This window comes from Siniperca chuatsi, linkage group LG9 (assembly GCF_020085105.1).
Source record: "Siniperca chuatsi isolate FFG_IHB_CAS linkage group LG9, ASM2008510v1, whole genome shotgun sequence".
NCBI classification, from domain to species: Eukaryota; Metazoa; Chordata; class Actinopteri; order Centrarchiformes; family Sinipercidae; genus Siniperca; species Siniperca chuatsi.
In genome coordinates, this window is record NC_058050.1 from 31,526,529 (window position 1) to 31,543,952 (window position 17,424).

At 41.8% G+C, this 17,424-nt stretch overlaps 1 protein-coding gene across 3 annotated transcripts; it reads right to left on the bottom strand.

Moving 5' to 3' along the window:
* Window positions 1-2,682: 2,682 nt before the first annotated feature.
* Window positions 2,683-16,937, bottom strand: vegfaa (vascular endothelial growth factor Aa). Of its 3 annotated transcripts, XM_044208045.1 has the most exons (7): window positions 16,196-16,937; window positions 14,449-14,491; window positions 11,546-11,742; window positions 10,495-10,571; window positions 10,376-10,408; window positions 7,742-7,873; window positions 2,683-5,832 (listed from the first exon to the last, which is right to left on the bottom strand). In XM_044208045.1, exons 1-7 carry the CDS (start codon window positions 16,259-16,261, stop codon window positions 5,811-5,813), a joined length of 570 nt encoding a protein of 189 aa, XP_044063980.1. In that variant the 5' UTR covers window positions 16,262-16,937; the 3' UTR covers window positions 2,683-5,810. The 3 variants fall into 3 exon arrangements, with proteins under 3 accessions (XP_044063980.1, XP_044063981.1, XP_044063982.1); XM_044208046.1 differs by lacking the exon at window positions 7,742-7,873 and having other exon boundaries at window positions 10,372-10,408; window positions 16,196-16,935; XM_044208047.1 differs by lacking the exon at window positions 2,683-5,832 and having other exon boundaries at window positions 10,372-10,408; window positions 16,196-16,935.
* Between the last annotated feature and the right edge of the window lie 487 nt (window positions 16,938-17,424).

A 17,424-nucleotide genomic window follows, 5' to 3' on the forward strand; every position in this document is an offset into this window, starting at 1 on the left:
ACAGGGCTACATTTTTTTATCTGACTTTCCGCTTGTCAGGGGTGGAACGAGTAAACTGGAAGCCAAAGTATCCAGCTTAGGTGGATATACACACACACACACACACACACACACACACACACACACACATATATATACATAAAATAAAATGAAAACACATATTCTGTCCTCCCTCTTGTGGTATCTAGCCATGCAGATAGTTTTGGTTTGATTTTTGATTTGTCCAAGTTTGGAGATCTCTCTGAGATTTCTGCCTCCACCCCAATACAACAGGTGAATGGAATTTAGTTTGTGCTTCACACAGCACTGAAAAATGACACTGAGAAAATTCAACAGCAACATATCTTTACAGAAACAATCTCATGGTTACCCTGGATGATAGAAACTAAAACAGTAAAGTTGTAAAACCAAAAGAAGCTGAAAGAAGCTAAACAGGTGCAGACAACTGAGGAGAATTGCAGGGTTTATGATAAGTCTCTGTGAGATCATCACTACGAGCGACGCCTTTAACATTATGTATTTACGTCATTTGATCTATTAGTTTAGCCCAGCTGTTTGATAGATTGAACACTTTAGAATGTACTGCATGACAGTAGAAATTTCTCTTAATCACATGAAGGATATGATCTCTTATTCGCAGGTTCCCATTTGTCTGTGGCATTAGTGAGGGAGAAGTTGAAAGTCCAGCCACACTCACTCTGCTAGTTAACATGAGGGCAAAGTTGGCCTGATTTTTTTTTTAATTCCCCTTTAATCACAGATCGAATCATTTGCAGCATTCTTCTGAGTATTTAGCAGCACAAGGTCTCAGCACTCTTACTGGGCCTTATTATGCCTCAAATCTGCTATTCTGAAGTGCTTCAACACTTGTGTACATTAATCCCTAATCTTTTGTGAAAGTGCTACCCCAGAGGTGGCAAAGCGCTCCCACGTTGTCTTTATGGCTCCTGACTCAGGAGTTCATGTTACATGAACTCTCACGTTTTCCAGTCAGCTGTCATTCAGGAACAAAGTTCACAAGTTCTCACAAACCAATACCAGTTACAAAATTAGAAATGCTGTCATTCAAATCAACTGTCATATAAAACATATTTTGTCTATTTATTATACATAAAGTAGAACACAAAATAATAAACAGTAAAGGGGGTAAAAATTACAGAAACCAAAAAAGTTAAGGACTTGTTGAGTTGCTATCCCAGCATGAACCACAACATTAAAACATAAAAGACTCAAAACTAAAATGTATCTGGCTGGACAGATCAGGAAATACAGTAGAATATACATATTGCTTCATCTGTATATTGCATGATTATCAATCTTCTACTTGCTAATTAGCAAATGTTAGCAAGCTAATGTGCTAAACTAAGGTTGTGAACATAGTAGATATTATACCTGCTAAACATCAGCATGTTAACATTGTCATCGTGAGCGTGAGCATACTGATGTTAGCATTTAACTTACTGTGCCTACTGGTTGTCCCAAGAGTTAAAACAAAACATGGTGAAGCAGCATTCTGTTATCATGCAACACAGACCTGGAATAACCTCCCAGTTGATATTAGACAATGCCCGACCCTGACCACTTTTAAGTCCAAGTTAAAAACCTTCCTATTTTACACTGGCTACTCTGCTATGGCTTCTTAGCTTAGGTTTTAAATAGCCTTCATTTTACTTGTTTTTATCTTAATTATCTCTTGTATCACTTCCTGTACTTTCACACTTTTTCAAATTGTAAATCTTCTTAATTTGGCTGTATTTTTGTGCTATACAAGTTCCCTTGCCTTGCCTTGTGCCTAAGTACAGCCTCAAAGAGCTGCTAGCGTGGCTTAACACTACAGAAAAGACTGTGCTCATGGTTGAGATTATGGAAACATTGTCATCCTTTTAAAATAAGCCAACACTGACAGTGCTGACAGTATTGAGGGGCGAATTAATTTGCAACCACTATAATTTGCCACTGTTTTGAGTCTGTTAAATGTTCATCTGCAATTTTCTATAGTGGTCCCAGTAATATTGGTTCTTAAGGTGTACTGAAGTAGCATATCACATGACATGGTTAAGCAATGTTTGAGTCAAAAAAATTTACAAATGCAGTTGCAAGAACAAAACTTTCCACTCATGGAAAAAGATGTTTGATTTGAAAAAGCACTTATTCTAATTATAACTATTCTAATAACTCCCCCTGCTCTTTCATTCGTTTCCATCTGCAGGATGTCTCTTATTTTTCTGTGACTCACTCTATAGAGTGATTGTTATTGGCTTTAACTGTGTGCTCTCCCTCATGCCTCTGAGGGCATGGAGGGCTGTTTTCTATGCTACTCTGCTCTCTGCTTCAATTCAATTCAACTTTATTTGTATAGCGCCAATTCATAACAGAAGTTATCTCATTGCACTTTTCCTATAGAGCAGGTCTAGACTGTACTCTTTATAATATTATTTACAGAGACCCAATAAATCCCACCATGAGCAAGCACTTGGCGACAGTGGCAAGGAAAAACTTCCTTTTAACAGGCAGAAACCTCGGACAGAATCAGACTCAGGGCGGGTGGCCTACTCCCCCTGCCAGTTGGGTTGAGAGAGGGGGGCACAATGCAAATTCCACCTGGAATTTTAAAATGATAATAATATAAAGGTAGTGGTAATATTAATAAAGAAAAAATAATAACCATCATCAACAATCGTCTCTGATTCTCACAGCAGCAGATTTTATGTTGTTTTACAGTTTCATTCCCTCATGGTGAATATCAGGTATTGTTCTCTTTGCCAACTGTGCACATATGATGTACTGTGATGCGCTGTTGCTTCACCTGGCTACAATCCCTGCTGCCATGATCACTGGAAAGTCCGGGTGTGACGCTGCTTATAAATGCGCTTCAGTTACCACCAACTCTCTGAAGACGCTAATAAATTCACTCTAACTGCGTGTGGCTGTTAGCACTGGTGTTTGTGAATTTGACCTTGTTTTTCAATAAGACTTATTTGCATAGAAAGGGGCCAATTTTGTTTTTTTTTTTAAAAATCATAAATACATCAAACAAATATCAATAAATAAGTATTGCTGCAAATTTTGCTTATGAGTCCTGACGTAGCTTACAGAAACTCTGTTGTACTACCTGGAGGCCACGTCGTGTCTGTTAATGATCTACCAGGAAGTGAGACATGTCATATTTGTCCTGTAACGTCTCAATCAGCTGTATCTGACACCATCATTAAAAACAATAAGCTTTCAAACTAGTTGACATTTAATAAGAAAAACCAATGTAGTTTCAAAATAAATAAGTTTTAATTATTACACTAAAAACAACAAAAAATAGTTTTAATATTGTAAAACATTTTACAGCACCAATAAATATATTAATGTGAAAATATACTAAAAATGTGTGACTGTACAAACTCAAGAAAAAGTCTGTAATTTAAATACAAATAGAATGTTGTCATTGTCAGAGGACTGGAGAGGCACTGAGCCAGCAGCCGGTCTCAGTGAGCACACTCTCAGGCCTCTAGTTTGAGGGTGGCAGCACAGAAGGTCAGCTCACATGAACAGCAGTGGTACAGCTGGTGCTAACAGAAGCACAGGTATGATTTATGAAGAGATGTGTCACAATTCTATGGAAAAAGGACTCAAATCTGAGTCTAAAGTCAGAATCACTGACTTTGATGCATGACCCGTCTTCTGACTATTCCTAACAATACTGTACAGAGCCTAGCAGGTAGTACAAATTCACAACTTTTGAATGAATAATTTGTGCACACTAATTACTCGTTTGTTCCTTCAAATAAGTATCAAACTTAGTGTAGCAGTAAGAACTGAAGTTATGGGTTGTTGTGGCTCGTTCTGTCAGGGTGTTGGTGTAGATGTGCCCTTAATTAACTTACTCAACTTACTTGCTATGCACAAGTTATTAACTCGACAGCACAAATGACTTCTTGCACATCAGTAGCCTGACACCTGCCAGGCACCACTGAGATAAATATCAGAACTAAATATTTTTCTCATGGTCCAAGTTGTCTTCTGTACTGTTGAGATCCAGCAGCCTCCAGACAAAATGTATCACATAATATACATAATATATGGTAACACATACTGTATTACAGTAACCTTAAATTCTTTCAAATTATTGTATCTTATATATAACATCAGTATAGTATTTAAAAAATGTTCTATTGTAACTTATGATGTTTCTTTGTCACTCACTATTGAATATATACCTTGAAACTTAAGTGAACTTTATATGCTATTTTTAATATCTCTGTTGTGGCTCATCAAATAGAAAGGTATTTTTCTCATATGGCAACAGTTTAACATAAAGGCAATGTTTGATTAGTGGTAAGTGCCTGTATCCTGCTGAACGGTGTAACAGGACATTATGTTAGCGCCTGGGTTAAAGCCAGAGAAAACACTGTTGTTTACCACCCTCAGACTAGAGGCCTCAGTCTGATTGGACAGTCTTCACTAAATTAGGTCTGAGCTGAGCAGCAGCAATGAGACTCTTTCAGTCCTCCATATGACATGTCTTTGGGCCCACAAGTGCAAAACCACATGTCCAACGCCCAGTCCAAAATGAAAAACACCTGTGTTGGCGCATCATTCACACACATGTTGGTGGCCACCGTGATCCCCCTTTGGCTGGTGAGAAACACAGCTTTAGTTTAAATCAGGAATGTCAAAGCATTGTCTTTCAGTCCCCCCCCCCAAAAAGGAGTCCACAGTCATACATGTTCTCCATTCAATCTCCAGACAGACTGAAAACAGTTGAGTACAAACAAAAATAACCTTAACACTGTATATAAATATCAGAATACAGAACATATTCTATAAATTAGATGTAGTGTACTAGACAAAGGGACATCTAGTAAGTATATACAGATCGTTTATGATGAACTGCTCTGTTATGGATGCCTGACTGTTTCTTTGGAACACACATAAAGCTATTAAATAAAGAAACTGTAAGGTTGTGGATTTCTACAGTGAGGTGCTGATCTGATCGGTGTTCAGCTCATCTAGTTACTTCTTGTCTCCGTATATACCTACAGTAATATCCCTTTCGACAGCCTGGTCTCAAGACATTTTGTGAAAGGAACACAATACCTCAAAATGTAAATAATAAACTCTGTGCACAAAAACAAAGACAAATCTGTTTTCCCACCAGGGAAGGGTTACATGAAGGAAGCATAACCAGAAACAGGTAGTGGTTTGTTACCTTTAACCCTGATGGAAAATTCGATTTCCTAACCCATGTAAAAATCTTCACATCATGTCTCAGAGGAAAACAGTTGTTGGACCTGCCGTTCAGTTCAAGTACAACAGGCCTTCCTCCACCTCCGCCTCCTCGTCCTCCCTCTGTCTCCTCTCAGTCTCTTCTGTCAGAGTTCGGAGGCGAGTTCTGCTTCTGCTGCACCGCTCGATGAAGTTGTGGTCACCAGTTTTTTCTTACTAAGAAATGTTTAAGATATTCATATTCACAGCAGACCAGCATCCAGTGAAGTGTTACATAAAATAAAAGATTTCTTCTACTAGTCTTTTACCCATGAGCAGAACACCACTGAAGCATTTCCCATTCACACGCCAGTGGCGCATTCGTTTCGCTTTAAATAGTGTCTTTTTTATGTAGCAGCAATACACATTGTCGATGTACTTATAGTATATGTACATATATATTAATATCTTTAGGCGGAAAACAGACAATGGCAAGATCTGCGTCCAGAATGTCTTGTCTTGCATTGTCGTTTCGTGTCCTTGCAGGGAATGCATCCTCATGTTTCAAAGTGCTGTGCCAAGAAAATAATTCCTTCATAACAGTGTTGCTGGTCTCATCTCCTCGGTTTGTCACATCTGTGGAGGACAAGATGAAAATCTGGTTAAGTGACAAGCAGAAAATTTAATATGATGCCTTGCACATATCTCCTCCATGCAAAAAAAGGGATTATTGAGAGACAGGGGCAAAACAGGAAGCAGAAGAGGATATTGAGGGAGGCTGGGGGTGGGGGACAGATGATCTCTGTGACACTTTTTCTGCTGTGCATGAAATGTACTTTTTCAGTTAAAGATTTGGTCTTTGAAATTGAGTAAAACATGAACACTTGATTTATCCTTCACATCAAGTTCTCGTGTCACTACGTTTTCTGAGACTGTGGTAGCTTAGGGTTCAGGGGGCAGGGTTATAGCTGGAACTGGGGGTGGGGTTGAGTGGAGTGGTGGGGGTGAACAGGCATCTAACCCCCCATCCTTAGGTCCCCTCCACTCTCTCTCCTGAACACTGAGCAGCCAATTGGAATCATGTAAGTGGTCACTCCACCCAGAAGTGTGTGGCTCTCTACATCCAAAGCAGTGTGGTGGGTCCCTCGGGGGTCAGAGGTCACGGGAGTGGCTGGGTCAGGAGAGGTTGTGAAACACAGCCTTGTTAACTAGAGGCAGTCTCTATTTGGCTATGTGCTGCACACAGTCAGGGTGATGAGTTTAACTCCACTCATTAGTATTTGAGTAAGAGCCAGTAAATGTGACATGCAAGCAGCATGAACACTATCTCTGCATTCAGTCACCTGCAGACCTTTGTCAAAATGAATGGTCATATTTTTGCTTTTTTTGACTGGAGTCTGCTGTAAAAAACAAAGCAAGATGAAATTCCCTTCCCTCACAGGTAGAGAGATACTGGATATGATCACTGGCATGTAAAAACCTTGTATCCGCAAACTGGTGGTTTTCCTGCTTTCAAAACCTTAACTCAAGGTCCACTATCCAACATTCTCCCCCAAGAGCTTTCAGCCTTATCTCACGGTCTTCATCAGCGTAGTGCGAGTACTGAGCAACCTCTGTCATGTGATGAAGACCATGAATGCTCTGGAACTAAAAAGGTAGTAAGTGGACCGTGAGTTAAGATTTTTTTTGTCAGGCTTCTATTTCCTATGCCCAGAATGAATTTTCACACTCAAGTTTTGGTTGTATTTATCCAGAAAACTGTCTCTGAGATTTCTGTCTTCCCTCCAATACAATAGAGGTCGATGGCAGGCAACAAGTGGAGAGAGATGGGGGCGTGATAAAATCAAAACTGTCTGCAAAACCAGATACCACTGGAGGTAAGTGAGAAAATACGGGTGAACTGACCCTTTAAAAGGTTTCATTTTTCAATCCACTTAGGCTCATAAAAGCCTTTCAAATCCTTTATATAATGCCATTTGTCACTTGTTGAATTAAGAAAAATTCTTATTTCACCAAAAACATCTTTGAGACACAATGTTTTCACTCAACAAACAGCTTGTGAAAATGGAACAGATAAACAAATGGCAAAATAATTGTGGAGATTACACTTCTGTGTCTGAACTGTAAATAATGGCTTCATCCAGACTGACCTAATATGGAATGTGTGTGTCTGCGAGTTTCTAACCCTAACTCACACTTTTATAATTTTTAAGTCTGAGCTGAATAGTGTCATGCAAACAGTTACATGTAATATCTTTCAGACTGGATTAAAACAACATTTCAGTGGTAATCTCAAGACATCATCAATACTTAAATCTGATGTGAATGTGTGTGTTGAATCTGACAAAAGACAATGCAAGCACAGAGAAGCACGGCGCTGACACATTCCCATCTACAAACACCAACACAACATCAAAAAGCAGGGAGAAGCATGCGTTTCTCAGCAGAAATCCATCCTCAGATGGGCGGAGAGATGTGTAGACGGGTGGGGGGAAAAAAGGGGAATCAAGGCACGTTGTTTATCGTGTATGTATCGTAAACAAACCTGCAAGTTCTTTCGTTTAACTCAAGTTGCCTGGACTTGCAGTCTAATTGTGTGAATTTGCAGGAACATTTACAGGTGAGAGGGTCCTGCACAAACAAGCGCTTTCTTCTCTCTGAGCAAGGCGCACAGTGGCTGCAAGGGAAGCAAAAAGGAGAGACAGAGAGATCTAAGCTATAGAGCGAATTCTGCAGAAAGGACAGACACAGACACTCATGCATCCCCCCCGATCACTTTGTAAAGACAATATGTGCATTTGTTTACACACAAGACCTGATGTTTTTGACTGATCCACCAAGCGTGGCATCCTCGTGCCCGTTGGCCCTGTATAATGGGAGTGACACGGGGCATACACCCCTCATATGTCTGATGCTACATTTCACAGCTGAGTCTACCCAGTTAGAGAAACTTTGCAGTCTTATGCCACCATGCTCATGACTTTATACTTAAAGAACAACGAAACACTTTCTGGAAATCAATTCATCTTCGACGGTGACATCATCCTACAATAGTAGGTGTCGAGAAAAATCGAATCAATAAAGCGGACACAAATTTTTTACTAATTCTGCCCTTTCATCTTTGATATCAAATGTTCTGCCCCAACATTCTGTTTCAACAGGAACACAAATGACATCATATTAAGGAAGTAAAAAGGTCATTTCACTATCTTCAAAGTGCTGTAAAAATGTAGGGGATTTCATGTTCAAAGGCATTAGGGAATTGGGTCAATCTCGATTTGCATTGTCATGCTTGCAAATCAGTGCTATGGACAAAATATTGAAATTTACATGAAAGTTTTTGTTAGGAGCAAAGGAAATTCTTGACAACAGCAGAAGACAATTCCAGGATTTGTCAAATGCCCATCATCACTGCGGAACCTTAAGTCAAGCGGCTAGAGCCAAAGCCAACTGAGCCAACTCCTCCCAACACTTTCTGATAAATCCCCGAAGGGCAGATGCTGCAGTGTGATTGAGGCAGCACGGTCACCCGAAACAGGCACACAAAGATGGAAAATGAACATCTAATAGTTTGAAGTTGACACCATAGTTGCTGCAGTATCTGTTACAGTGTTCAGCTTATGAGATGGAAGGTCACACCAGAGACACAACAAGGACAGAACTAGATATATGTGGGTAGTTGGGGCAACAAGAAACTATGCTTTGTCTCATTGAACTGATTTTGCTTTGCACAGCACACATCCAAGCAGCAGGATCAATTCTGTATCACCTTCTAGACCTCCCGTATGAAAACAAGAGCAAAGCAACCCAAAGCAGAACTTATCGGTGAACCTCTCAAGGCAACAATGATCTTCTACTTCTATTCTTTAATTCTGAACTTTAGCTGTTGTGGCCATCTATCATCTGAAACAAAGGGAAACGTGGCAACAGATAAAAAGCCCCCAACAGAAAGTACAAGCAGCAAGCACTTATCAGTGCAGCACACTACAGACCAGCAGACAGCCTTAAAGATAACCACTCCTCATAGAGATAACATGACAAATGCCGTGGCAACTTCATTTTGCTGCCATAGAAATGGAGTCAGTGTTGTTGCAGATATAAAAAAGGACACAGGTAACACATGGAACCTGTGTACAAAAAGTTAATTTAGAAGATACCAAAAAGTTCTTTGGTATCAGCCATCAAGAAAGATACCATGCTTATGCCAAGACACACTGCAGCATTGGCTCAGGCCTCAACAATCCTGCTGGTGTCTCTAGCTTTTGGCCCTTACCCCTGACCAACAGAGGAGAAAGAGAAGAGACACCTGAGCAGATGCAGGGACAGTCACGCAGGGATCAATCAATAGCCGATAAAGCCAAACAGGAAGTAATCAACCATTTCACATCTGCTCTAATCTAGTCCCTTCATTAGGGGTGGGTATTGATCCACAGGATAGGACTGCGCTACATGTATCAGGATGTATGTTCCTGGAACCAACTGCATGAATGAGCACATCCTCCACTCCGCCCTGCCGCAGGGTAAGCTAGCTGCATACGTGCCCAGTTACAGGCTGACAAGGCTGGATGAAGCTCAGCTCACTTCTGCCCCATGACAAATGGCTTTGACTTAGCTAACATGATCCCAGCTCTCCTCCACCAATCCGTCAGGTTTTAACCCGCCAAGGCACAGTTCGGCTTTTATCCAATTAAACAACCTGACCTACTGCTGAGAATCCTCAAGACAAACACAAACAACATGCATGCAGACGTCAAACACACACACAACCCTATCAACTGTGAGAGCGAGTTCTCTCGACCAACGACACCTCAGCTCGGCTCCGAGCTCATCCTCTATTTACACCACTAAAAATAAAAATAGGTTAACTGCATGACACCTGTTGCTATGATTAGACTGGGGAAGTAGCCGAGGGCCGAGGGTCAGGTTTGTGCAACTGGAGCCAGAGTGCAGACAGCAGCGGGTGGTCTGAAGTTGGCCGGCTACACCTCAATCACTCCCGCTGTTATAGCCGCACCATAAAGCACTAAACCCGCTGCCATAAAAAGAGCCCGCTCAAAGTGTGAGAGCCCTGTAAAGACAGGTGGAAGATAGGATCTGAAGGAAGGCCCAACTCTGTACCACCACCCCATCCTCTAGAACAGATGACAAAACAGAAAAAAAACATAGAACACGTACTTACTATTCTTTCTTTGCTTGAACGTCTGGCTTTACTCTGAAATAAAAAAGATTATTTAGATTTTTGCTTTTATTGCATCATTGTCACTGTGTGTGAAAAATATGAGGTCTACAGTATCTTACCTGCAATCACACTTTTGATGCTCTGTGAAACTTAAGTCAATAGTATGTTGCGATACCATTGGTCTAACCCGCATTACCTTGAAGAGATCAGAGGACATAACAAGGCAAGGTTTAGATTAAAACAACATAAACATTACTTTTCGTAACCCACAGTCTAAACACAGCAGCCCTGACCGCTCTGTAACCGAACGGCTCGGAGACGTGAACTGTCTGTTACTGCACGTCCCTTTGCTTCTGCTCCAGCCGACATCCATGCCAAACAGCAGGCCTTGTCGGAGGCCATGAGAGGCTTCGACCACACAGACGTGGCTGTAAACAGTGCGCCGGGGTAGACAACATGTCTGAGATGCCATGCCTCGCCTAAGACTTTCTCTGCTCTGCTTCCGGATGGAAAAGCTGTGTGTTTCTCAGACAATCCAGACATGCACCAAGTGTACAAAACAAAGCCGTGGCCTTACAACTTAGACCGACTAACCCTAACCTGTTTGAGAGCACAAAATATAATTATATGGTTTGACAAAATAATCTCAACACAAGCTTCTCTTTCTAGCATTTCATGGTCTTCATTGGTGGGCGGAGTTTGCTCAGTTTTCATGGAAATGGCTCAGTTGTCATAATATGATCTAGGGTATGGAAATTCAGTCATGTGATAATATACAACTCCATACTCAGATCACGTGATGACAACTGAGCCATCTCCATAACAACTGAACAAACTTCATTTGCTGATGAAGGCCATGAGATGTGGTTGAAAGTTATGGAAAAAGCTAGTAAATGGACCTTGTGTTAAGATTATTTTGTCAAACTACCACTTCCATGGTCAAGAATCAATTTTTATGCATAAATCAAAAAAATATTCACTTGAATTACTTAGGTTGTTCTCTTGAATGAATACATTTTGTGCACAAATTACAATTAACAGATCATAACCTTTAACAGTATTGTTAGGAGTAATATCATACACTTAAGTGCTAGCATGAAGTGTATTTTTTTCATCGGTTAAGTTCAACGGGGGACAATTTTGTGAACCCCGGCCGTCCCCCAGGTTCACCTGCAACGTGACGTTGCGGGTTTCCAACGGTACACACTCCGTTGCTTCGTCACTGCAGCAGCCTCCACAGCGGTTGAGGACCACACAGGAAGGGATGTAGGTGTGTTCCGTGTCCTCCGGATACTCCTGGAAGATGTCCACCAGCACCTCCCTGGGCTGACATATACTCTTGGTGATGACTTCCGTGAAAGGGATGACTGAAAAAAACAGAGGACTGATCATCTTTTCACCACCATCATTACCGCCATCATCTTTATAGCCAGTGAGTGCTTAGAAAAGTTTTATGTAATAATGGATACTTATCCTGCCCGATTTCCTGTCTTTTTCAACATTCAGCTATCACTGCTTGTTTTTTATTGGTGAAGAAGAGCGCACTTGTTGATCTTTTGCCAGTAAAAAGGCCACAGTCATTTATTTCCTAACTGGTGCCCAATAACAAGACAAGCTCAGCAAGAAAACAGTGCCACAGATCTGTGGCCTGAGCAGCGCCAGTGACATTTTTGTGCCAGTGACTATCTTAACTGTTCCTGGAAAAACTAAATTAGTCAAAAGTATAACAGGTTAAATTCCAAGATCACCAAAAACTACAAGAAACCCACATTTAGGAGTAGACAACTCGGGATGTATGACCATGTGACAAAAGAGTAAAAAAGCTACTAAGAGCTACGACAGACACAGAAAGGATTATTTCAGTGGCAATAATTACACTAAAGCAGCTACACAGAAAGATGTCACCTTGACTGAGTTGGTATGGAGGAGCAATACTTATGAATGTGTGACCTTGGAATTAAATTATATCTACTGCGGGTGGAGTGTGGATATATACTATGTAGCAGCAAAGTTTTTACATCCCCTCTGCAAAACGGTACAACATGACACACAAGCATCAAGTAACATTTGGAGATCAAGAACAGAAAGTTGATGACAGTGTCAGATACAATCCTATAATACCAAGTTCAAGACTTAATGCCAGCCCTCTCTGTATCTCCATCATCTGTGCAGCCCAGAATAATCCATCCCACAGTTCATCAGACTGGGTTCCCAGCGACCCCTGGCTAACTCCTGACCCCTGGCTTGTCAGAAGAGCCATGACCTCAGGCACTGTGGCGCCAGGGTTCACCTCTGACATGTGACCCCAGGAAGCCCACCCCTGTGCAGCCTCTGGCTCTGGACTAATGCTACAGACTGACTGTGTGCCAATTAGGTTCATGATTATATTTTCAAAATTCTACAAATAATACACAGATGGATCCTTGTCTTTGACACAATATTTCAGCCATCCTGTCACATTACTTTAGCTGAGGCATGATGAGGCAAGTTGCCTTTACAGACTGTTGAGTAAAATCCTCTTACGTCACAGTGGAAGCTATCTGCTAAGACATCTGATATAGAAATAATTCTAATAATACTGACTGGCTGTGGTCAGAAGGAACCTCCATCATGTCAAAGGCCGACATCAACAGAATTGCAGCACCATGTATCACTCCAGCTCTGTAATGAAGGACTCTGCAGTTTTGGCTCCATGGTGACCTGGCCAGCAGACATGAGCAGCACGAGCACCTGCTCGGGACAGAGAGCTGCTGGAGAGACTGGCTGGGTGGATTTGGTTCACGAGACTGTCAGCAGACAACAGCCTCATGTCAACACACTCAACTGGTTCTACTTCCTAACCAACGTTGCAAAGATTTGCTCTGTCTTACATCATCCTTTAATAGATGAGTCTTGTGTCACTCTATAAGTCTCTTATCATAAATAAATCCCAGGCCAGACTCAAACCAGCAGTGAACGCGTCTGCTAACAGGTGTGTGTGTGTGTGAATCACAGCTGGTGGATCTTCCTCCTCTGAGCCGCAGAGCTCCACTGTTGTCCAGAAACTATTAAAACACATCCGTGAGCCGCTCTGTTGCACTGGGTGACGTGTTGCTTCATCATGATCAACAAGGACACTGGGTTTTGACAAACAAAAAAAGCCTTAACTCAAGGTCAACTTACTAACTTTGTTTAGGGTTAGGATTATGGCTCAGGTGGACTTAACAAGTCATATCAATAACAGTTCAGAGCTCTCCACCAGGAGTAATCAGGCCACCGTCTTATCTCAGTGTATGTGACTGCTTTTGACAGGTGGTGTGATCTCTGACCGTAGGGGTGTGTGAAGGTCAGCAGCATGCAGGTGGCAGACTTCCTGCTCCTCTACAAACACTAACAGTAACCACACAACTTGTCCAGCGATGCTGTTTGTAGTAACTAATCTGTGCCTCCATCCCCAACCAATGGTGGCACCGTCACATGGTAAATGGATTTGTAAAGCGCCTTTCTAGTCTTCCGACTGCTCAAAGCACTTTTACACATTCACACTATTCACACACACATTCATACACTGATGACAGATGCCACCATGTAAGGTGCCAACTGCTCATCAGAAAGAAACTGATCATTGATTCATTCAAACAAACATGAGTGTGGCATTGAACCAAGGCTGACCGTCTGCTCATATATTGACTGTGTTCTTCCACCACAGATTGGTGGAAAAGAACACACAAAAATGTAACAACTGTGAATTATTGTGAAGGTCAAGGGACTGATTTACACATTGTCTCTCACATTAACCCTTGTATTGAAATCGGCCCCACTTTTATGGCGACTCCAAAGTCCCAAATCAGACCTTTCATCGCTGGGAACTTTGATTCCGGCCTGCTCTGTACAGAAAAACAATCCTCAGCTTATGCTGAGGGACAAAGACCCCCTACACATGTCAAAGCTTCAAACTTTTCAAATAAACTAGTACGTCTGAGCAGGGCAGATACGAATGTTCATCACGTCCACTAGGTGGCCCTAAGGTCATCTGGCCTGCACACAAGAAGAAGTCTTTACATTAGACAGCTCTGTTAGAGATAGAAACTTACCTTCATTTTTCCTCTTCTCCACTCCCTTGTTAATGCTGGCAGTCTGTAAGAGATGCACATCAGACCAGATGTTAAATATTTCTCATCTGCATGCAGTACTGCCTCTATAAAAATGTCATCACCATAAAACTAATCCAAAAGATCTGTCTCGTTAACTTTTACTGTACACTGTACATGAAACTATGTAAAGGTTTTTATTTCCATTTTACAGGCAGCGCATTACATCAGAAGATGATCCACATGGCAGCCAAATCACCAGTCTAATGACACCACTTAGCACCATGAGCAATAATTCACGATCATTAAGACTGATCTCAGAATAAGGATGTCACAAGAGTGCTGCACACTAAACCCTGGTTGTTATAGGCGTTTCTCTCCATTCTGTCTCTGCTTGTTAACAAGTACAGTGAGATGCATCAGCTGTCAGGCTACAAGGCTGATTTGTCTTCAAAATAAAAGCGTTCTAGCGTGTTGCTCGAATAGTTCAATGTAATGTATGTTAACCAAGAGATAATCAAATTTAATTTAAATGGAAATTCTACACACTCATTTGAGAATTCTGGCCCGTCTGCTCATACTGATTTAAGTCTATGGTTTCTTTTTAATCATTTGAGGATGAAAGCGAAGAGTATTCCAACAACTGGTCATGTAAAACAGGGCACATTTGATGTCTAAAGTGTAAGTGTCAGTTCCAATTCCAATCATTTCTTTATAGAAAAAAAGAGTAACATTTGTTAAAACATGCATTCATTTCATCTAATTGATTGAATGGGGCCGAGTTTTATTTTGAAAGGTCTAACAGGAACCGGTCTTGTTTGGATCGTAAAAACTTGACGTGACGGTTGACGAATTGCATCCCTCAGAGCTCCGTTCAGCGCCCGGCTGCTGTAACTGGCGGAGATATTGCGTGAGAAAGCGGCTCGGCCTGTGTGGGAACGAGGTGGGCATCCTGCAGGGCGGGAGGACAGGAGGAACCGGGTCTCAGCTTCCACACACTCCGGATCACCGTGAGAAAAAACACACTGGGACTAAACCCTGCGGCTGAATAGCTGAGAGGACTGACTGCAGGGTTCCAACTACACTCGGCGCGTCAGGCAGAACTCCGTTGAGAAATCTGGCAGTTTAATGCACACGCATCTGAAAATATGACCAGATATAACGTTAATAATGGCTAAGAACGTTTTGGGGAATGGTATCAGTTACCATTCAATTCGGCACATAGGTACTCCAGCAAGTAGCATTCATTTAATCAAAATCACAACTTTTATGACTTATTCCCACTGGCCATTACACCCCGTTTGGTGGGTCGTAGCCAACGAGAAGCAAACCAAATTTAAACTTTATTTCTACTCTGCTAAGTACTTCGCGATGAACAAAATATATGCCGAAATGAAATGATTGTCTTAGAATGAGACGACACTCTTAATACTCATTTTATCAATTAAATTATCAATTGTATTGTAGCTCTTTGCACTGCTGCATCAAATATTAAACCGACCGTTTTTTAAATAGATTCTGGCTTTGAAAAGAAAATAAGGCTTTTAGATAGAAAAGAAAATGCTGATAGTTTACCACACTGGCAAACTGGGATCTTATCCATCTGTCCGAATTACACTTTCCCCGCGTGTTTATTCCCTCTGGATGTGAGCACACTGTTTGCTTTATTAAAGAGGAGGACAGAGAGTTGTGTAGCTTTAGACGTGTAATTATTAATAACAGCACTAAGCATACGAAGTCAAAGACTCACCTTTACAGTGGATAGGTGAAGAACCGCTGCCAAAAGGATTTGTACCAAACTGACAACAAAGTTCATGGTTGGAATTCCGCACGATGAGTCTTGAAATCTCTGCGGCCGTGTAAGAGTCAAAAATCTAACAAAATCAACAAAACAACACGCACTCAGTCAAAAAAATGAAAAATGAATATTTTAAAAAAACCGCGGCAAATCTTGGCTATAGCAAAAGCAAATCCATATGTTCCACATGCATGTGGCCCGGTCACAGGGAGCCTTCCCGTGTCTCCCAGCCGCGCTGCGCTGGAAACCTTCCCATCCAAGAAGCCTCGCTCATCCGGAGACAAAGACACTATGATGGGTTCCAAAATCCACGCTGGAGCCGGGACCTCCGAGCAGGACAGTAAAAATGCTCTCAGGGGAAGCGGGAGACGGGCGGACAAGCTCACCAACTTTACGCACCGGTGTCTCTGCGCTCACTGAGCCCCCGACATGGCGTGCGTGGAGGGATACAGCAGGCACGGTCTGTCGGTGTAAGTGATCCTTTTGCTTTCTTCTGCAAACCTCCCTTCTTGTGTTTCTTATTTAGTGTCCGCCCCCGTGCTGCGCCTCGGCTTCTCTTCTCTCTGTAGAGCTCTTAGGGGGGCAGCGACAGCAGCGGGTCCTGGCCTCTCTCGCGTTCTGTATCCTCTTGGCGGCGGCGGCTGTACTACATGCGTTATTAAAGGTGGCCGGCATCAGACCAGACTGCTGGAGGCGGGGCGGCTGGGAGAAACCAATCACAGAGGGGGGGGGGGCTGCAATTCACTCAGACACACGAGCCACTCTTCGTTGGTGACATACTTTATGATTGAACGTAGTTTCAATGCAGCTGGCTGCGTTTCCTTTAAACATCAGGACTGCATCTCTTTTCTATAATCTGCTGGATCTTTTCCTCTTTTCTTTCTTTTTCTTATGTTGGTAGGTTGCTGTTTTTATACTGTAGGCCTGTCTGTATAAGTTACTTTCTCAATACATATTAATATTAATTAATGAAAAAATGATCACATAGTGTATCATTTCTCAGTTCATCACTTTTATTAACTTAATATTGTAAAGAGTTCGGTCCAGACCTTCTCTATAGGAACAGTGCAGTCAGACAACTTCTGTTATGAATTGGCGCTGTATAAATAAAGTTGAATTGAATCACTGTGATATTTCATCACTTTCTTTGGCTCAGTAACACACCTACTCACAGTGTGGTA

Excerpts from the sequence above, each read along its gene's own strand:
- vegfaa (XM_044208045.1), bottom strand. The coding sequence starts at position 16,261 with ATGAACTTTGTTGTCAGTTTGGTACAAATCCTTTTGGCAGCGGTTCTT. Across the intron at positions 7,874-10,375 it reads GTTCAAGCAAAGAAAGAATA|CCACTGTGCGCCTTGCTCAG; the intron begins GTAAGTACGTGT and ends CTTCCCTTGCAG. Across the intron at positions 5,833-7,741 it reads TTAAACGAAAGAACTTGCAG|ATGTGACAAACCGAGGAGAT; the intron begins GTTTGTTTACGA and ends TGTCCTCCACAG.